We start from the raw sequence: 20591 nt of genomic DNA on the forward strand, positions 1-20591 counted from the left end.
TGTTGATTGATGGACGCTTTTCTGAAATAGGGAAAAAGCTAGAGGCAGGTCTTTCAAGAGTCATTTTATCACCTGATAAACATGCTGTGAAGATTTGTAATTTATTTATCTTCCTGGGAGAAGCGCCAATCACAAACACTCACAGTACTGAAGACGGACAAATCTGTCCACTTGCTATTTATTGTCTGTTTTAGAGTTTACAGTGTGTAAGGGGTCCTGTTCCACTGCAGTAAAGTGCAGATAGGGAGAAGCAAAGACCACACTAATCCATGAGCATTTACCACAGCAACCCGTTACATCCAGAACAAACCTTACTTACATTATGTAAGAGTGTAATTGTGTACAGTACACTGCAGTCTTACATAGTGTACAGATTATTTCCCTATGTTACTATGGCACTGAACGTTGTGGTACCAAATACCTTTCAGTCCACTCACATGTGTTGTGCTGTGTCAGCCTCATAATTCAAACAAAAGTGGATAATGGACATTTATTTTTTTAAATAAACTATACATGTAAAATGAAAAATCACTGTGTGCTTGGCTCGTGCTTCAGTCTCTGGGATGTGCTGGGAAATGTAGGTGAAGGTCTGGCCCATTTAGGAGAAACAAAGAACATTTATACAACACACGCACACACACACAACAGGGAGCAGGAGATGGGAGGGAGAGGCTCAAGTCAGACAGTCACCACTCACAGGACAGTGAGCTGGCATTGAGGACACTTGAAAATAAAACATTAAATACCCAGCAATCTTTTAAAAATAGCAGCTTTTATTAGAAACACCATCTGTGCCCAACGCCTTAAAACTTAAAACAATCTCTTGGCTTGGTTATTTATAAATTTAGAAAAAGCGTTTTGAAAGTTAAAAATTACCTGCATTTGAGGTTGTTGACATATAAGGCCTGCACCTGTAATGAAGATCATAGAATCATAGAATGTTACGGCACAGAAGGAGGCCATTTGGCCCATCGAGTCTGTGCGGCTCTTTGACAGAGCAACTGACATTTATTAACCCCACTCACCAGCTTTCTCCCCATAACCCTGAAAACCTGTCTTCTCCAGATACCTGTCCAGTTCTCTCTTAAAAGCTGTTATCGAATCGGACTTCACTGCCCTTTCAGATCATTCCAAATTCTAACAACTCGCTGAGTGAAAAAATTTCTTCTAACCTCCTCTCTGCTTCTTTTGGTAGATATCTTAAGACTGTGACCACGAGTCACAGACACACCTACCAGCGGAAACAGCTTTTCCCTATCTCGCCTGTCGAAACCTTTCATGATCTTGAAGACCTCTATCAGGTCCCCTCGTAACCTTCTCTGCTCTAATGGGAAAATCCTAACTTTTCCAGCCTGTCCTCATAGCTAAGCTAAGATGATCATCTCTTTTCTCTGAGGCTGCAGTGGGTGGATTCTACATGGAGAAAACTGGGCATATGTTGGGACGTCCTCGAGACGTAAAAGGTGCTATACAAATGTAATTTCGCCCACAAATATACGAACAATTCAATTGACAGCATATTCTGTGAAGTGATTCGAGACGTCTAGAAGACGTGAAAAGTGCTATATCAAATGCAAGGATGATTATTATTATTTGTTGTTGTTGATCTGCACTGACACTAAGAGAAAGATGGATTTTCCTGAGCAACTTGCCAAACTGCATTGTAATGTCACAGCGCTGCTCAGAGAGATGCAGCCTTTGGAATGCACTGAAGTTACTGACTTTCAGCAATTAGGACAAAGCTCTTGTGGTCTCCCATTTTCCCACTCGCTTTTTTCCATCCATCTTTGCCCCCCAACGGATCAGATTTTGAAGGCACCTGGATCTTGGTCTTTCTAAGCACGTGTAGTGACTGTTGGGACACTGCGTTTTCACCACGTCATTTTGGAAAAGGAGATTGTTACATTATGCGAACTTGAACATTTGGAATTGCCTTTTCTTCATTTGCGGAGAATGAACATCTCTGAGCAGAGGTGGCGAGAGCAGATTTGGGATTTCAGAATCCTGACAATTTCATCACGTAGGCCCCAGGGGAAGGTTTGGTGATGTAGAATGTTGCAGTGCCTCTGTACCTGTCCTGGAAGAAAGAGCAAACAGCAACTTTACAGAACCTTGTGTTTATGTTTCATGTGTAAGAAAGGGACACACTAAAACCCTGACACCTACATTTCAGTATATCAATGACAAGCTATGCGGGTTTAGCTGGCTAACACTCCAGCAGTTACCCCAACGCACACTCTGGGGTCCCCAAGCCTTGGCTCTTGCCAACCTGCACCTAATACTCTCCCGAGTTGGTAAGCAGGATGTGTCCCTCCAGGGAGGGAGCACATTCCATTCCACTAAACATCTCTAGAATTTCCATGTACAGGGTGAGACACATGGAACTCAGTTTGGTTTGGATGCTCTTAAGCATGATGATGGGTTTCCGCATGTATCAGACGCTCAGCTGACCAAAAAATACCTTAATCCTCTGCATGGTTTTCTCCACGGCTGTGGTTTCAACTAAAGTAACAGTACAGCCACCAAAACCACCTCCAGTCATTCTGCTGCCAAAGACACCTTCACCATCCATCGCAGCGACAACCAACTCATCCAATTCCTGGCAGCTCACGTCATAATCATCCCTGTAAAAGGTGCAGGCATTAGAAGCTAACACTCTGATCAGCCAGGGAATCTTAACAGTCAGATTGCTTTCTGCTGCTGTTCAGCAACAATTACACACAGATAGATAGGTAGACAGGCAGATTTAGTGTGATTTCTGTGTTATTGGGTACCTGTACTGTCTTGTAGTCTTGTTTTTAGAATTCTCTTTTCTTCCTATTGTTCTGTTTTTTTCCCCACACATCTTCTCAACCTACTTGTCCCAATACTGATCAGAATGTGAAACAACCTCAATCTCATTTCTCGAGATCATTTGTGGTCTGACGAAAGTCATCGACCTGAAACGTTAACCCACTTTGCTCTCTCCATTGATGCTGTCTGACCTGCTGAGTGTTTCCCAGCGAATTCTGTTTTTATTTCAGATTTCCAGCGCCCGCAGTAGATCGCCTTTTGTCCCTTTGCGATGTTAATTCACAGCGCCAGCCTCACAAGGTTTTTGCAAGGCACTCGCGCTCCTCCCCCCCCGCCCGAAACACCCTCAAACCATCAACGCCAAGTACCTCAGCGAGCAATGACTCTCCACCATCAACTTCCCAAATTGCCCATAGTTTCCTGTTTTCAGAGCTTCTGCCGCCTCAGTGGTTCTCTTGATCTCAGTGATCACGTGCCGTGCCCTGCGATACACCTCCGCATCCAGAGAGGCCTTCAGAGCTGAGAAAGAGAATGGGATGATAAGCCAAACACAGCAAATGCCAAGCAATCAGGGTCCTGATTTGCTGCAATAGACAGTGTCTGCCACTGGAGGCCGGCCCTCGGTCACGGTTTAATAACGTGGGAGGACTGCCGGTCAAGACACTGGGAGAGAAACTCCCTTTACAAATAATAACACGTGTTTACACAAACAGGGCCTGTCCTTTCTGGCAATCCCACATTAAGTCCCCGCACACAGCCCATCAGGTACGCACCTTCTAAATCAGCCATGGTGGCGCATCTCAAGCTCTCCTTGCCAAGAGCCTTGGCTGCCGCCTCACACTGACTTCGCCTGGTCGAGTACTCGCTTCCCGACAGGGTGTGGCGCACGTTGGAGTTTGTGATGAGGACGACGAGGTTGGGGTCGGTGAGGGGAACAGGAGTCACTTCCAGTGACCTGAGGTTCAAAAAAAAATGCAGTAATTCGCTGTGCGCAATTGGCTGCTGCGTTTCCTCCACAAAATATACAGTCAATTCACATTACAGTCTATTCTGCGAAGTGCTTTGAGACGTCTAGAAGACCCGATAAGGCTCTACACCAAATGCTATGATTATTATTATTATACACTGAGTTGTGTCCAGCTGCCTTGATCCAAGAGCGGCATGAAGTACAAATTTAGATAAGCAATTTTACGGGGGGAGAGGGGGGGCGGGGGAGAACCCAGACATCTTGGTCTATTTCTCATGTCAAGAAGTGGCAGAAAAATCAAAACAAATAAATTTGACAGAAAAAAGATACAGTGCAACCTCAGTATTATTATTGTTCTCAGGTGTTTTTTCTCAGATGCACGCTTGCCTTTGCTCACCTACAGTCAATAAGAAGAGCATGATCCTTTCGCCCCATCACTGAAATGAACTGGTCCATTATACCGCAGGGCACGGAGGCAAAGGTATGTTCGGCTTTTTGACAGGTCTGAGCCTTTGCCACTAAATCACCATCATCTGTCAATAAACATAAAACAAACCACATCAGCATCGCTCCATCCTCAACAGAATATTACGAATAGAATCCATCCAGTCCCTGTACCATCAGAATCCAGTAGGGAGTTCCAAAAGTCCACTGAAGGCAGTCATTCACTGTTGCACCTCACCTGGACAGATTTGTTGCAGGAATGTGTACATGGCTACTTCCAGAGAGGCAGAACTTGACAGTCCTCCTCCTAAAGGAACATCACTCGCTATCACAGCCTTAAATCCAGTCAGAGGCCTTGCTGCAAGGATACAGAACGAAATCAGAACCTCAGAAAACAGGCATCCAACAATCAAACTGGTTTTCTAAACTTCCGCAATAATCATTTTCAGACTACAGTATTTTGCCTGTTGTTTAAACAAAAGACTGTCTAAAGCTATTTGTGCAGTCTTGCAAAGGGAGATTCGGATCGTAGAGAAGAAGGAAATGATTCAAACTTGAATTCTCGAGCGTCTTCCATCCTACCTCTGTAGTGCTGAATAATTCCCTTTACATAATTGGCCCAACGTGGCACGCCAGGATTTAAAGGGTTTACTTTCGAAGGCACAGGGAACTCCAGACATCTTGGTTCATCCGCTTCTATCGCAGTTGTCAGCAACGATATCACTCCATCCTCACTCTTGCATCCAACCACCACAGTGACCATTGGAAGAGCCTGGATACGAACAACAGGAGGTCACATCTGCTGCGCATTCCAACCAGTCAACAACAACTTGCATTTATACAGCGCCCCCCACCCCCTCACTCAGGGTAGTGTCCCAGAGCGCTTGACGGTGGCGGAGCATGACACCGAGCCGGGTGGAGGGGGGGAGGTGACCATCGGCACGGTCGGTCGAAGAGGAAGGTCTTCAGGCATGATCTGAAGATGGGAAGGGGGCGAGGCTGAGGCATAGAGGGAGAATGTTCCAGAGTTTCAGGGCGTAGTGGCCGAATGCGCCGCCACCGATGGTGGAAGGGAGGGCACGAGGGGCAAACAGGAGGCAGCGAATAGTGGGTTGGTGGGGGGGGGGGGGGGGGGGGTAAGCAGATGGGAGAGCGACAGAGGGGTCAACAGGTCTGAACCACAACCGCCTCCTCACTGGGCGACTCTCAGTCAGCACTGCCTTCCCGTCCCGTCCCGTCTCCTCTCCTCTCCACATACCGGTAGCTGAGGGCCCTGCACCCACTGCAGAGACTGTACACACCGGCCCTGTGCCCCCCTCTCCCCTTCCCCCCCTCTCTCCCCTTCCCCCCCCTCCCCCCCTTTATGTCTCCCCCCCTCTTCCCCTCCCCCTCTCCCCCCCCCCAGCCCGCTAGACGCCCCTCAGGCGGCTGCTGGGAGGCCAGGGCGGGCCCCGCGGGGCCCCTCACCATGGGCAGCACCAGGCCCCGGTTGTAGTCCGTGTGCTCCCCGATCAGGTTCACTCTCCCGGGGGCGGCCACGGCCACGCACGGCTCCAGGCCCGGGAAAGTCCGCAGGAAAAGCCGCTGCGCTTCGCGCGCCAAGGCCTCAGCGCCGCCTCCCGGGGCCCGGTCCCGGCCCGGGCCTCCCCGCGCTCCGCCATGTCCCGCCGCCCCAACACACACACACACACCCCGTGACTGGGGGGGAGGGGGGAGCGCGGGGCCTGATGGGATTGTGGGCGGAGTCGGGGGCGGGGTTGTGGGCGGAGTCGGGGCGCTGTGGGCGGAGTCGGGGGGCGCTGTGGGCGGGGCCTGGTAGGCGAGGGGCGGGGCCTGGCGGTGATGGCGGGGAAGGAGCCGCTGTTGGGAGCCGCTAAAGGTGAGTGTGGACGGAGCCCCGTGTCTCCCCCCCCTCCCCCCCCACCGACAGCTCTCACCCCCCCACCCACCCACCCACCGGGTGCTGGTCTCCTTTCAGACAGCAGCCTCGGGCTGGACGCTTTCCCGGTGCCACCTGGCGGCAGCCTGGGGCGATGCCCTGCACTGGGCAGGGGGGAGGCAGCAGCTGGGGCTGTGGGTGGGTGGCGGGGAGCAGTCGGTGGGGGCAGTGGCGAGTAGCAATGGGCAGTGGGTGGGGGCAGTGGTTAAGTGGCAATGGACAGTGGTCAGGTGGCAATGGGCAGTGGTTAGGTGGCAATGGGCAGTGGGTGGGGGCAGTGGTCAGGTGGCAATGGGCAGTGGTTAGGTGGCAATGGGCAATGGGTGGGGGCAGTGGTTAGGTGGCAATGGGCAATGGGTGGGGGCAGTGGCGAGTAGCAATGGGCAATGGGTGGGGGCAGTGGTTAAGTGGCAATGGGCAGTGGGTGGGGGCAGTGGTTAGGTGGCAGGGGTCAGTGGCAGCGGGCTGGGGGCAAGGTGGCAAAGGGCTGGGGCCAGTGGGCGGGGGAAGTCAGCAGTGCCTTTCACGTGGTAGGTCGTGTTAAAGCGCTCCCCGGTGCTGGTGGAGAGAGGAAGATGATTGAAAGAGCAGCCGGTGTAGCCGGGGGAGGGAGCAGCCGTGGCTGAAAGCTCTCCCGGATGGGGTGAGTCGGGTTGGGACATGAAGCCTCTGCCTGGTTTGGAGATACTTATACACAAGAATGGTTATGGCTTTCGGCATCAGTCAGGCTTTCGGCTGACCAAAAATAATTGCTGAATGCTATTCCTCGCTCACAGCGGTAATAATATTCACACTGAGTACTTTGTGCCACAGTTGCAATGATTAACTTCACAGGTCACCCTGCCTCTATCCCAAACTGTGTTGGCAGGAGTCAAGCCATTATAACTTGAGTCAAAGTGGACTTGATGTATAGATTTCCCGTAAACAATCTCTAAAGAAAATCACTGATTTAAGTTTGAAGGGGCATGAACCTTCTGTGATACAGGTGACACAATGGCATTCGAGATGTTGAGTGGCACAGTTGAAGGCTGACCGTTGGATAGAGTAGAACACAAGTCCCACAAAGAACCCATGGCACTATACAAAAAGGGAAGGGAGTTTCTCTCTCTCCCGGTGTCCTGGACAACAATCCCCAAATAAAATTGGTCACTCAATCCATGGCTGCTTGTGTGCCATTGCTGTGCGCAAAATGGCTGCTGTGTTTTGCCCATAAAATACACGGTCACTCTGCGGTACATCTGTGAAGCGCTTTGAGACTGCAATGACATGATAAGGTGCTATAATCAAATGCAAGGATTATTATTATTATTTTATAATTATTATCTGGCCTTCCTGTGTATGTCTAGCCTGACTTAACAATATAACATTGCAGACTACTCATGCTTTTGTTTTACAGCTTGCATTATGAAACTCCAGGCAGAAAGTAGCCCTATCATGGATCGTAATCCCAATCTCAACCCCTTCTGTGATATCCTGGAGCTCATCTTCAGGAAGGGAATCCGGCGTGAGTAGGATTCTTCTATATAATTTTGTTTGGTCAGCGGGTTGTCATGTGGAAACCCATGGTATTTCCATTTCCCATACCAGCTATCCTTTGGGTTGCTAATTTAGTTCCAATTGGTTTAGTTCTAAATATGGTTAGTTTAGTGAGCTGTAGCCCAAGCAACTGGGTTGAGACTGCTCCCAAATAACNAAAAATAACATCAAATTGCATTGATGCTAGAGCGCTTGAGGACAAGCACAATAGTATAATGGAAACATCAAATATACAGTGCCTGTCAAATATACAGGAGGATGTTCCAATGCGCTGGACAAATAATTAGCCCCGAAGCTGGGGGTTGGATTCAGGAGCGGGTGGGGGCCAAGGGAAGTGGGGTGGGAAGATGACCAAAGGCACGGTCAAAAAGGAAGGTCTTGAGATGGACCTTGAAGGGACGCGACGAGATAAATGGACTAAAGTGCTATTATAAAAAATAATTTGTAAGATGCAAATCAGGCCAAAGAGAGGATGTTTTCATACCTGAGTTTGTTGATTTAGGTTGCCACCAAGTTCACGGAAATGTAGACTGAGTTATGATCGCCCTGCTGTTTGTTCTCTTGTTGCAGAACCAGTTCTTGGTCTGAAGAGGAGAGATTACTGGCACCTACTGGAGCAGCTGGCACACCATCATTCCTGTGGCGAGTACGTACACCTGAAGTATTCTGCACTTAAAACAATCCACCTATCAGGATAACAACAACTTGCATTTATGTAGTGCCCTTCACACGGGGTAGCATCCCGGAGTGTTTGAGGACAAGCACAATAATCTCATGGAAAGAGGAGTCTTTTAATTTACTTTACTATATTTCTCTGTAAGAGCTCAGGAAAAACTACCCTGCCACATCAGGGAGGAAGAAACACAGCACTGGAGCAATGAGATGTCATGAGTGTCTGTGCTGGATGAATTATCTGTTTCAGATGAAGGAGAAGGTAATGAGTCTCTACCCTTCATGAGGGGCTATATAAATGCAAGTTGTTGTAACAATGAGAGGCTTTGGTTAATCATTGGAATTTGAATTATTTTCCTGTTATGTTGCTAGGCTGATCCAACTCACCGTAGCATTGGAGAAAACCATTGCAAACAAGAAGACGCTGACACCACAAGGCCAAGGGCGGTACTTTATCCGACTGGCTCTGAACCAGAAGAGCTTGGCAACTACGATCCGACATCTACTGCACACACCAAAGCTCTCAGAGGTACTTCATCACATCCACGCTTCACAGATTGTTTCTCCACAAGCCTCTGTTTATCTAGCAATAAGTAGGAACCCGGTTGTTAGTCGATTGGCGGATCGCTTTTTGGGGGGTAATAATTCCTTCAAAATAATAATAAATTTGTCACTCAATCCACGACTGTTTGTGGGACGCTTCTGTGTGGAATTGGCTGCCGTGTTTCACCCACAAAATATACAGTCAATGCACTTTGAAGACGTGATAAGACACTATATCAAATGGAAGGATTATTATTATTATGTAACTCTACATAGTTAGAAGAGCAGTGGTCCAGCAATCGAGGATGGAGACAGAGAGATAGAGTTGGGTGTCATCTGTGTCTATGTGGAAGTGAACCCCATGCCTGTGGATGATGTCACCAATGGGAGCAGATAGATACTGAAAAGGAGAGGACTAATGCCCTGAGGATCAATGCACTGAAGGGATGGGAGGATTGGAAGAGACAAAGTGACAACCCTGTACTTGGCACACGTCAAATAATCAACAAGTGACTACCCTCCTTAGGGGTGATAAGCGGAGTCTTTGGAGCTGAACTGGCTCCAAGCTGATATGCTTGGCAAAAGAGCTCTATGTTTGCTGGATATTGGGGATACATATAAAAAAAGCAGATAGGCAAGCTACGGCTCTTCATTCTTTAAAATAGGTGACTAAAGGCAAACTTATAGAGGTATATACCACTGTAAATGGGATTGAGAAGGTCAATTCAGAATAATACACTCAGATGTGGAACAAAAGGATTACAACGCGCAATTTCTGGACAGATATCTGAACGTAATCCTATCCGTTTTCATGTTGCAGTGGTATGATCCTGAGAGCTCCATCCTGGGTAATGAATGCCTTTCAGGTAAATGTCGCTACTCTTATTTTGTTTTTGCTCAATCAGGTGTCTAGGTTATATTGGCAAATCTGTTTATTCAATTTGTAAATGTAAATTATATTATCCTGGAAATATGCCAAAGGCCCTCCATCAACCTGACCATTCGTGTTTGATAGTTTGGTGTCAGTTTTCGCATGTCTAATTTTCTTTTGTACACAGAACCTTTTCTCTCACTGTTGCTGGTTGTGTCGCAGATGAACTTTGCCCTTGATTTAGAGGTATGTGTCTCTCCATACTGCGTCTCACATTCAATTAGAAAGTATGCCACTGCTTCTCCCAGTGGCTTAGTTTTTATCAAATGAAATAAAATTGATCATTCATCTCCTGGCTGTTTGTGGGGATATTGCTGTGTGCAAATTGGCTAAAATCTTCGCCTACAAATGTACAGCACGCTGCGTCACAGTGTCCTGGGAAGCGCTGTGAGACGACCTGCCTATGTGACGATGATGCCAGTGAAATCCTTTTGAAGTGTAATAGGTTAGAAAGGTATTGCAAAGTATTTCTGGAGAGTTGAGACCATTGAGAAGGACCTGCTAGAGGTCTTTAAGACTAACAAAAGGATTGGCTAAGGTGGATGTTGATGGGCTGTTTTTATAATGCACCAAATCTGTTTTTATTGATCGATTTTTTTTTTTACTTTGCAGAACAGTAGTTTCCTGGATGAGACCTGGCTGCTTCCGGTAGGCACAGATATCACCCGCTTTACCATTGCCTCAGTAAAGACTCCTGCCATTACCATTGGTGTTCCCTGTCGCTTCTCTGATGGTTTGATGTCTGACTTAGTGAAACAAAATGCTAAAGGATTATCTCAGTCATATAAAGCACTTAAAATAAAGGCTCTAGGCGGGGCCAAAGTCTATAATCTTCTATTGGGTGTTGGAGGGTGTTCAGAGGGAGAGTTTTTCTTCAAAACATTTCTTTTGGATATAGAGGAAATAATATCTCCATAAAGTAGTTCTTTAATTGATACAATGCCTTTGATGTTTCTTCTCCTGCATTCAGATGCTGCAGTGAGCAGAGCCGTTATCTCCTGGTGTAGGTCATTGAGTTTATGGGAACAGAAGCTGTGTGTGGATCCAATTGGAGCCACCCAAATGTAGGACAGTTCAGTTCCCTCAAGGGAATAGCCATTCCCCCTAGACTGTATTTCCACCATTTTATTAAATTCTTCTGATCCTTAGCTGTGATAAGGTGGGGACTGTGTTGAGAGGTGACCTTGCAGTGAGGTGGTTGACACAAGGCTGTTTTTGCACAGGTGTGTGAGCTGTATGAGACTGTCCCCTGCCGGGATCTGGGAATGGCACTCAGGTAAGCGCAAAAGCCACAACACTGAACGCACAAGCCAGTGAATTACTAGGACTAACCAATAGTGGGGGAATTGCCCATTGTACAGAAATCAATGCACCAAACGACAATAGTTAAAGCATGTTGAGTTGAGGTTTGCCACAACTGCAGTTGTTACTGAGCAGAAAATGTGTGACGTCTGAGGATCTAAACTCAACTGATTTAACAACATCTCCCGACGTCCTGTTTCAAATTTTGACTCATTTGGAAAGAAAAAGGCTGTGATCTGTGGTGGGTCAGGTTCCAGTGAAAAGTCATTCTATAACTTTTGGAGGCTTCTGCTAATGGGATATTTAACAGACTTTCGGGGATGATGGTGTTTTCTTTCAGATACGTGGAGAAGCGTATTTTTGTTTCGGAGGTGATAGCAGGAAGCCAAGCCGAGGCAGATGGATGTGTCCTAGCGGGAGACATTATTGATGAAATCAATGGTATTTCCACCAGAAATGCTCAGAAAGGCCAGGTATGTCGCACGGACATATAACAAGTACAACAACAACCTTGCATTTATATTGCAACCTTGACATAGGGTAGTGTCTCGGAGCACTTAACTCTGTTGGTTTCTGGGCTAAACTTTCAGTAGGAATCTGACAGGGCATTACAGCTATGTTTATGGCAATGCCATCCACGCTTAGGATGTGAATGATCATTACCTAATGCAGACGATCTGTGACGTTAGGAGTGGCTCCTCACGGAGCACAAGAATTTGATGCAATTACATTTAACATGAAAACGTTTCTAAACCTCACTACATCGCAAGCTGTGGTGATCATTCACATCCTTCCTGTAAATGGCAGAGCTTACAGACAAGGAAGATGCCTTGGTCTTTGCTGAGTTAGCTAATGGGACAGCTCTAGATCATGACGATGGTCAATGTTCCAAGGCGAGGGAAGGACAAATAGCCAGGATTCCCATTCATGATTATTATACACTGAAATCTGCTGGTAAATGATAAGTTGGATATTGGTGATGAGCTGTAGATTGGTGACAATGTTCAAACTCAGACAGGTTCGAGCAGCAGGACAGTATCTCATCAGTAAAGAGAAGGGGAAAATGGGAAAAAAAATGTTATTCTACCCTGGGCTTTGCAGAGTTGCCGTTACTCTAATCTTTTTACTGTGAATATTTGCCAGGCTCAATCGGTTCTGCAGAAACTTCGAGGAAAGCCTTTATGTTTCCGCCTGATCCGCTGGAAATGTCACGATGGATCAATCTACAGACCACTGGTGCCTCATCTCCAAGTGCTGCAGCAGGACATCCCCAATTTTCAACTCAAATATGACAACACATTAAATGAAGAAAAGCCCGAGGCTATTGTGCAGGATGGGAGGTGAGAATGGGGGAGATGGATGGAAGAATGTGACGGTTGCTTTAAGTGTCAGTACCACACAACTTTGCATTTGTATAGAGCCTTTCACGCGGGGTAGCGTCTCGGAGCGTTTAAATAACATAATACGATGTAGATTTACATAGAATTTACAGCACAGACTGGATCACTTTGCCCAACCAGTCTGTGCCGGTGCTTATACTCCATGTGAGCCTCCACCCACTCCTTACTCCCTCCCACACCCTTCCATTCCCCTCTCCCTAATGTGTATATCTTTATATCTAATCTAAATAATAATAATAATAATTTGGTCACTCAATCCACGACTGTTTGTGGGACTCTGCTGTGCAATTGGCTGCCGCGTTTCACCCACAAAATACAGTCAATCTACTTTACAGAATATCCTGTGAAGCACTTTGAGACGTGTCGAAAATGTGATAAGGCACTATATCAAATGCAAGGATCATTATTATAAAATAAAGTGAATGATTGATGGCAGATGATAGTGCTGATGTTAAATTTTATCAGGTTTATCAACATTTTGAAAGCTAGTTTCTATAATATTTTGCTTTTCGAGTAATAAAAAGTGTTGTGGCATTTTCCGCCTCACCCTAAGGGTGCAGACTTTGAATACTGTATTGCTATTATACTGAGGAGTGATTGACTGAAGGTTAGAGCGACTATCAGAGAGAGAGAGAGAGAGAGAGGATCAGAGAGTGATACTCCCTTCCTTACTCTTTTCCCACAGGTTCCTATATTCGTTGCGTTACCTGGGCCAGGTGAATATTGGAACGGTAAACAGTTTTCAAGTCATGACTGTAGACCCAAACACAAGATCACGGTGACGCAGTGTGCGCTGTGATTCCCTGTAGTTCTATGACGTATGTATGAAGCACAGTTTCATTTCTGCTTTATTATGAAGCAGGCGATGAAGACATTTCTCTCTCAGGTCTTAGTCACTGAAATATGATGTTCTTCTAATTTTGTTGCTCATTTCCTACCAGCAGTTCTTGTCAGCAAAGGAGGATAGTGTTCGAAATATTTACCCAAATATGCAGTGATAATGATCCTTGCATTTGATACAGCTCCATATCAAGTCTTCGAGACGTCGCAAAGCACTTCACAGAATATACTGCAAAGTGAATCGACCGTATATTTTGAGGGCGAAACGTACAGGAGATTCAATATTCACAAATAGTAGTTTACACAAGATACTTTGATCTTAAAAAATTCTGTTTTGTTAAAACCCACCTCAATATTTATGTGATTTAATAATAGAATCATGGCTGCAGGGTAGTCTAACCTAAACCTGATGTACCACAGTCCACACCAGAACTCTATTGTATACACTGCAGCTGCATTCAGTATTGTTTCATTGATATATTACTATAAATTGGGACAATCCAATGAATGATCTCTCACCATTTTTTCTTGCAGTATGGTGGGAAGGAAGTATTGGATGAGGGAATCACAAAGGTCCTTGAGCAAAATCATGTACCACAGGTGAGAATCAGTATTACTACTTTGGGAGCCCAATAAATCATTTTAAAAAATTAATAAATAAATAAAGTAACAATAATTTGGTCATTCAATCCACCGCGGCTTGTGGGACACTGCTGTGCGCAATTGGCTAGACAAAGTGAACTATTACTCGGTCACAAAGGTTTGACATGCACACTTCTGCTCTGTGCTTCAGGCTGGTTTAAGTTAATATAATGAAAACCATCTGTAGCATTTGCATATTTATTTTAGTTTCGGACAGCAGCCAACTGCCACGTAAGGGAACCCATCACTGCGCTTACGAGAATCCAAACTATACAGAGTCCCAGACGTGCCACTTAAAGGTTGTTTCTTTGTTTGCAGAACACATCTTTTATAAAGTACATTTAAACAGGAAACAGAAGTTTCTGAAGAAGACTAATAGCTTACGGTGCACCCGTGCAGAAAGCAGATTAATTGTGTTCTGTTGCATTTGTTTTGTATATCAGGAGGTTTTATTTGATGTAAAGGAAACAGAAGTGATAAGCCTGAAGAAGGATTTTTCCCAGGTAACGATTCATCTGTCTCAATAGAACAACTTGTATTTGCCTTCACAGCGAAAGCAATGGAGGTGGGATTTAACAATAAAGAGGGGACGAGATCGAGGCAGAGGTTAGGGGCTTGTGGCTGAAGGCTCAGCCGCTGATGGTGGTGTGGAGAGGTCAGAGTAAGCCGAGTTAGCAGAACAAAGGCGATCTTGAAATCAATGCCTTAGGACACAGGGAGCCAGGAGAGGATGTGGGTTGACAAGGGCAGAGGAGTTTCAAATGAACTGGACCTTGTGCATGGTTCAAAGAATTGTTGTTTTATGATGTAGAATGTATCATCACAATCAGTTGTTTGTCATTTATGACATTCAAAAGGGAATCAGATCAACAAGTTCCACCCTGGCTCAGCCAACACTGCTCCCGCCTGAGTCAGAATGAGTTTCTTCTGAAATTCTTATGAATCATTCTGTCGTCTCCTAAAATCTACCTCAATCTGCTCTTTATTTCAGGTCCTGTTCCATCATCACTACCCTGAGATCTCCTCTGTGGGACATCGAGTGGATAAAAGGACCCTTTTTGCTTACTGTGTGGCGTAAGTGGGGAACTTTAAAGAAACCTTTTGCCCAGGCAGATAATAATAATCCTTACATTTGATAACAACTTTATATAGCGTCCTTCATGTAGGATAGACTCTGAGCACTCATCAAGATAGGGTCGAACACCAAATGAGACAGGAGTAACTACAAGTGCAGTCGAAGAGGTAGGCTGTTGGGCAGGATTTAAAGACAGATAGAGAGTAATGGCATAGGGGCAGAGTTGTTCCAGAGGTTAGTCGTGTTGTAGTTGAAGGCTCAGCCACTGATTTACCAGATGTAGTAAAATATAATTACAATTATTAATAAGAATCCTTGATCTGAAGCAGCACCTTATATTGTTGAGATGTCTTAAAAGTGCTTCATAAGATACATTGTGAAGTTTATTTTGTGGCTGAACATTACATTTTTAAGAGGATGTTGCTTTATTTCAGCGACAGCCCAGAAACACCGCACACGTGTTCTTTTATCTGCTTGGTGTTCGAGACAAAGTCAGAAAAGGATGCTGATGAAATTATCATGAGAATAGGTGAGTGTATCAGGGGTTGGATTTACCTCATTTTCTTCCCCACGTGCACAGGCACGATGAGCCGAATGGCCTCCTCCTGCGCTGTAATATTCTACAATTACAATTATACGTCATACAAGAGAGGGAGAGGTTTAAGCCAGTAGGAAAAGATCCTATTGGGAGCTTCAGCCAGTCCTGTGCAGTCCTACACTGGGAGCGTTGCCGATACCTTTGAGGTGAATAATTGTAAGTCTTGTTCTTTTAATATTTCCAGCTGCAGGGTTCAGACACACGGAGTGGTTTGTGTGACGGTGTTGGTGTTGCTGAGCCGTATCTTGGGAGACTTGTGATCGGAGTTACTGTCGTGTGCACATTGCCAACATGAACTATTGGGTGTTGAACTGAACTTACCTTTGGGAGTTTTGTGGTTTTCGGTGTATATATTTTTGTACAATTTTCAGTGTTATCCTTTTAAATCCAGTTTTATTGTACCCACAGTTGTCTTACTACACTTAAAAGTGATAAAATAAATGATTGATATGAACTTTTTCTCATCTCATCAATTCTACGATAAACTGGCAACGTGAATCCATAATCGTCGGTCTGGATTTTTGGAATGTTGTAGGGACTTGTCGTCCTCGCTCACAGCCTTGGCATCACCGATCAGTCCATCGCAGACAAGGCCAACCCCCTCCCAAGCACTCCATCTTATTCCCTTGGGAGACAAGACCCCCCCCCACCCCCGGTAAGGAAGAGGCAAATGTAGAGGTTCTCTCCGGCTGATTCTGTAGTGATATATAAATACAGCTGTGCATTTAAACGGTCAATGTAACTGGGCTTCAATCTGTATGTTGCCATTATATGGAGCAGATTGAGAAGAAGTGGTTTTCAAACACTTTATTGCAACTTTCTGTACAGTTTTCATATTACAATTTTGCTCAACATAACATACACAGTAATCTAAACTGGGGCATTTCCTCATTTGTTCATAACATTTCACTGTAGTTGACACATTACACAAGGTCTTGCAGGATGGAGAAACCCTGTACTGACTGAACATGCTCCGGTGAATGGAGCCATAATTGAAGGCAGAATGCTGAAGGTCAATCGCACATCACCAGTTTTCACTTTTAAGTACATGCGACTAGAATTTAAATGTAAATCAGGCTGCATTACTGAAAGAGAAAAGTGTTTCCCTTTTACACATCACGTCTGATCTATACTTTGTATGCCAAAATGATTTCCCCTCCAGCTAATCTGAAATGTAGATAGGCCAACATCCTGCCCGAGACCATTTCCAACATTCCACTCCCGCCCTGGTGAATGTCCTCGCAGGACGCAGCAGTGCAAATAATAATAACAGCCGTTACTACAGTCTGTCGGGAAGCCAACCGCACGTGTCCTTAGCAACTTAGTCCCCCCACTGCAGATAGTGATTGCCACACAGCTGATTAGCGGGGGGACACACTCTCCTCCTCTCCCTTCCTCCTCTCTTCTCTCACACACGCTTCTCTCTTCCTCCTCTCTCTCTCTTCCTCCTCTCACACACACACACCCTCTCCCCTCCATCCTCTCTCTCACACACTCTCTTCCTCCACTCAAACTCTGTTTCTCTGCGCTTCACCTTACATTCTCTCCCTATCAGCCACGTAGATTACTACCTGCCCCAGCAGGCGCCAGCACGGATGGCAAGAGATGTGCTTGGCTTCCCGACAGACCCACGATGGCCGGTATTATCTCCGCTCTGGGTCCTCCCAACTGCCAGTTCCTGCCGTTGCCGTGACAGGATGTTCACCAGGGAGGGAGGGAAAGTTGGAAATGGTCACAGGCTGGATAAAATCACCATTCTGCCACTCGTTGGACCATGCTGAACATATAGTTAAACCTGGCTTTATGCCTGGGAAAACATGGGAGAATTCAGAACTAATACACATTTAGTTTGATCCTATTCTTCCAATGTCTAGTACTTCTATGAGGACAGTTATTTTAATGCCACACACAACAAGTGCTATACAATCTACTCAATCTAAGATCAAACCAATTCCTATACAGACTACCCCATTATGAAGTTACTGTACTCATTTACAGATGAACATAACATAAAACATTTGTAAGTTCAACAATTTATAGGTGAAACACCCCAAAAAGATCAACTTGAAAAATAATTATGCATAAATAGATATGTAGCTGCCAAGCTGCACACTTCAGCTAGATGTACAAAATATCAATGCAATTTACTCAATGTAAGACTGCATCAATTCCTCCTGAGTTACCAATGGAATGACACGATATTAGGAAGCGTTTTTCCAGTACTCTTAAAAAGTTGACATGGTACAAAATGTTCTAAGAAATACCTCAATAGAAAACCCATATACAATAAAAAAAATGTACTTGTATGCTTTTAGTAGTGATGGGCAACATTTCCATTGCAGCTCATGTTGAAGATCACAGGACAGTTCTTTTCAATTCATGTGCATTGTTTAATAAAAATCCAATAAGGGCTCCCCCCCCCACCACCCTAATAAGCTTTAGAAAACTGAATAAAAACTGAATACCAGATACACAAGTGCATATTCTCACTTGTAACAAGTCCATATCCTGACAATCCCATCAGTAAATGTTTGCAGTTTTAAGTAAAACCTTGCAATGTTTTAAAGGTCCCATTGTCCATTGCTGATATGTTTGTTGTATTAAGCTCTTTCACCACGTATCCTGCGAGCAAGCTGAATATCCTTTGGCATAATGGTTACTCGCTTGGCATGGATTGCACACAGGTTTGTATCTTCAAAGAGACCAACCAGGTAAGCCTCACTAGCCTCCTGTCAAAACACAAAGTTTACACATTTTAAATCAATAGTACATTCAAAATGACACTTGCAATGTACCACACACTTCTACCCATACCTCTCATTACCCATTATTGCATAACTGCCACACTACCTGCAATGCACCAATGGCAGCACTCTGGAACCTCAGATCAGTCTTGAAATCCTGAGCAATCTCACGCACCAGACGCTGGAAGGGCAATTTCCGAATCAGCAACTCAGTGGATTTCTGATACCGTCTTATCTCCCTCAGGGCGACAGTGCCTGGCCTGTAATGTCAGCAAGCGATAAAAGCATTAGCGAACTAACTTCCCGCTTCATTCGGAAAACAGCCTGAGCGAGGCAGGGCTATCTATGCGCGTGCTCAGTGCCAGAAGCAGTGAGCAATGGGAAGCCCGGGCGAGTCATGAAAACCACATAAGAAACGCTAAGACAAGGGGGGGGGAGGGGGGGAAGCAGACCACGGTTCGCATAGTTGGCCTTCCAACCTTCCTGGCGGTCTCACGCACACATGCCCCACGACCAACGTACTGCAACCCGCAATGTTATTTCCCAAAAGAAAACCTCATCTTGAGCCGTTGAAGGAATCGACACTCCCGTCGCTCCCTCGCGGGGGCGGGGGATTGCCTGCCTCACGGGGGTTTACTACCGGCTCACTAAAATAGCGCTTCCGCTGTGAATTCCCCTCCCCCCCCAACCCCCACCACTCCCCGCCCCCCTCCCCCCCCAAATCCCTTCAATCGCAGGCCATGTCCTCCGGTCAGCCCCGGGCGTCACCAGCTCCGCCCCCCCCCCCCGCCCCCCCTCGCCGCGCCATACCTGTAGCGGTGCGGTTTCTTCACGCCGCCAGTAGACGGGGCGCTCTTTCTCGCCGCCTTCGTCGCCAGCTGTTTCCGCGGCGCTTTGCCTCCGGTGGACTTGCGGGCGGTTTGTTTTGTTCGAGCCATTCTGCCTCAAGTCTGGGAGTCGAAAAGGGGACCACAAATCGCATCACACAATGCGGGGAGGGACGAGGGGGGGGAGGGGAGGAGGAGGAGGAGGGGGGCGATTCCAGACCAACTGACACCGCTGCCTCGTGCCCGCCCGCGATGCGCCCCCCCACCCTCCCCCCCACCTCGGGCCGTCCGTTTCCGCTCGCTCTTTCCCCCCCCAAAACGCGCGAGCATAAAAATAAATAAATAAATAACCAACCAACCCAACCGCCGGCCTTAACGGCGCGACGCGATCGGTGTCCGACGCGAGCCGAGCGCAACACTTAAAAAAAAGTCCGGGAAAAAAAAGCCACGGCGGAAAGGGACTAAAACGGCTGAGAGAGAGAGAGAAAAAAACACACAAAAAAAAAGGAAATCTGTCGCCCCCCCGGTTAACGGCTCCCGTGAGCGGCGCGACTCCGCGGCCTCATACGCGCCGCACCCACCTGCTGCTCGCTGACTCGTTGTTCTGGTGACGAGTGCGGCTGAGCGCCGCTTTTATAGACGCTGCGCGTAGCGACGGGATGGCGTCATCCGCCCGCAGAACCCCGGGGACCCGCTACGCTCCCATTGGCCAGAAGCTCGGCCTCTGATTGGTCTTTAACGCCGCACGTCTATAGGTCCATTCTTATTAAACGAGCCAATCAGCGACTAGCCGAAGGGCGCGTCCTGATTGGCCCATCCGTGACAACTTTCGATCCAGCGGCTGACTCCAAGCTCAGAGACCAGCAGCGCGGCCACCGCAGGGCAATACAGGGCAACCACAGGGCAATACAGGGCAACCACAGGGGCAATACAGGGCAACCACAGGGGCAATATAGGGCAACCACAGGGGCAATATAGGGCAACCACAGGGGCAATGGATAGGGCAGCCACAAGGGCAATACAGGGCAACCACAGGGGCAATACAGGGCAACCACAGGGGCAATACAGGGCAACCACAGGGGCAATGGATAGGGCAGCCACAAGGGCAATACAGGGCAACCACAGGGGCAATATAGGGCAACCACAGGGGCAATACAGGGCAGCCACAGGGGCAATGGATAGGGCAGCCACAAGGGCAATACAGGGCAACCACAGGGGCAATACAGGGCAACCACAGGGGCAATGGATAGGGCAGCCACAGGGGCAATAGGAGGGGCATTAGGAGGGGAAGAGGCTTCTTTGCAAAGAGCAATTGGGAGGACATTGACCTGTTCCTGT

General features: G+C 46.7%; 3 protein-coding genes across 5 annotated transcripts; 1 reads left to right on the forward strand and 2 right to left on the reverse strand.

The window, feature by feature from the left end:
- Positions 1–1565: 1565 nt before the first annotated feature.
- galk1 (galactokinase 1) lies at positions 1566–5860 on the reverse strand (the record flags this gene model as incomplete). Its single annotated transcript, XM_042342557.1, has 8 exons — positions 1566–2077; positions 2462–2624; positions 3162–3312; positions 3567–3748; positions 4158–4293; positions 4443–4562; positions 4787–4976; positions 5672–5860. Coding segments are annotated over 8 exons (1212 nt in total), but the record flags the coding sequence as incomplete, so codon positions are not given.
- Positions 5861–6014: 154 nt separating this feature from the next.
- Positions 6015–16136, forward strand: si:ch211-250n8.1. Of its 3 annotated transcripts, none has more exons than XM_042342338.1 (16): positions 6015–6083; positions 7540–7647; positions 8250–8325; positions 8724–8880; positions 9715–9760; positions 9953–10011; positions 10438–10473; positions 11049–11101; positions 11468–11600; positions 12271–12467; positions 13213–13258; positions 13902–13967; positions 14453–14512; positions 15001–15083; positions 15519–15613; positions 15867–16136. In XM_042342338.1, exons 1-16 carry the CDS (start codon positions 6047–6049, stop codon positions 15899–15901), a joined length of 1287 nt encoding a protein of 428 aa, XP_042198272.1. In that variant the 5' UTR covers positions 6015–6046; the 3' UTR covers positions 15902–16136. The 3 variants fall into 3 exon arrangements, with proteins under 3 accessions (XP_042198272.1, XP_042198273.1, XP_042198274.1); XM_042342339.1 differs by having other exon boundaries at positions 13213–13243; XM_042342340.1 differs by lacking the exon at positions 14453–14512.
- A 338-nt stretch (positions 16137–16474) lies between these two features.
- On the reverse strand, positions 16475–19865 carry LOC103175639 (histone H3.3A). Its single transcript, XM_042342341.1, has 4 exons — positions 19835–19865; positions 19237–19376; positions 18533–18686; positions 16475–18411 (listed from the first exon to the last, which is right to left on the reverse strand). The coding sequence occupies exons 2-4, from the start codon at positions 19362–19364 to the stop codon at positions 18283–18285; spliced, it is 411 nt and encodes a 136-aa protein (XP_042198275.1). The 5' UTR covers positions 19365–19376; positions 19835–19865; the 3' UTR covers positions 16475–18282.
- Between the last annotated feature and the right edge of the window lie 726 nt (positions 19866–20591).

The sequence above is a fragment of the Callorhinchus milii genome, unplaced genomic scaffold (assembly GCF_018977255.1).
Source record: "Callorhinchus milii isolate IMCB2004 unplaced genomic scaffold, IMCB_Cmil_1.0 Scaffold20, whole genome shotgun sequence".
In the NCBI taxonomy this organism is placed as follows: Eukaryota; Metazoa; Chordata; class Chondrichthyes; order Chimaeriformes; family Callorhinchidae; genus Callorhinchus; species Callorhinchus milii.

What these genes read in the sequence shown, in the direction of transcription:
- si:ch211-250n8.1 (XM_042342338.1), top strand. Translation starts at nt 6,047, where the DNA reads ATGGCGGGGAAGGAGCCGCTGTTGGGAGCCGCTAAAG. An exon ending in ACTTTGCCCTTGATTTAGAG is followed by an intron (nt 10,012 to 10,437) that starts GTATGTGTCTCT and finishes TTTACTTTGCAG; the next exon opens with AACAGTAGTTTCCTGGATGA. An exon ending in GAAATGCTCAGAAAGGCCAG is followed by an intron (nt 11,601 to 12,270) that starts GTATGTCGCACG and finishes AATATTTGCCAG; the next exon opens with GCTCAATCGGTTCTGCAGAA.
- LOC103175639 (XM_042342341.1), bottom strand. Translation starts at nt 19,364, where the DNA reads ATGGCTCGAACAAAACAAACCGCCCGCAAGTCCACCGGAGGCAAAGCG. An exon ending in AAGAAACCGCACCGCTACAG is followed by an intron (nt 18,687 to 19,236) that starts GTATGGCGCGGC and finishes CTGACATTACAG; the next exon opens with GCCAGGCACTGTCGCCCTGA. An exon ending in CTGCCATTGGTGCATTGCAG is followed by an intron (nt 18,412 to 18,532) that starts GTAGTGTGGCAG and finishes GTGTTTTGACAG; the next exon opens with GAGGCTAGTGAGGCTTACCT.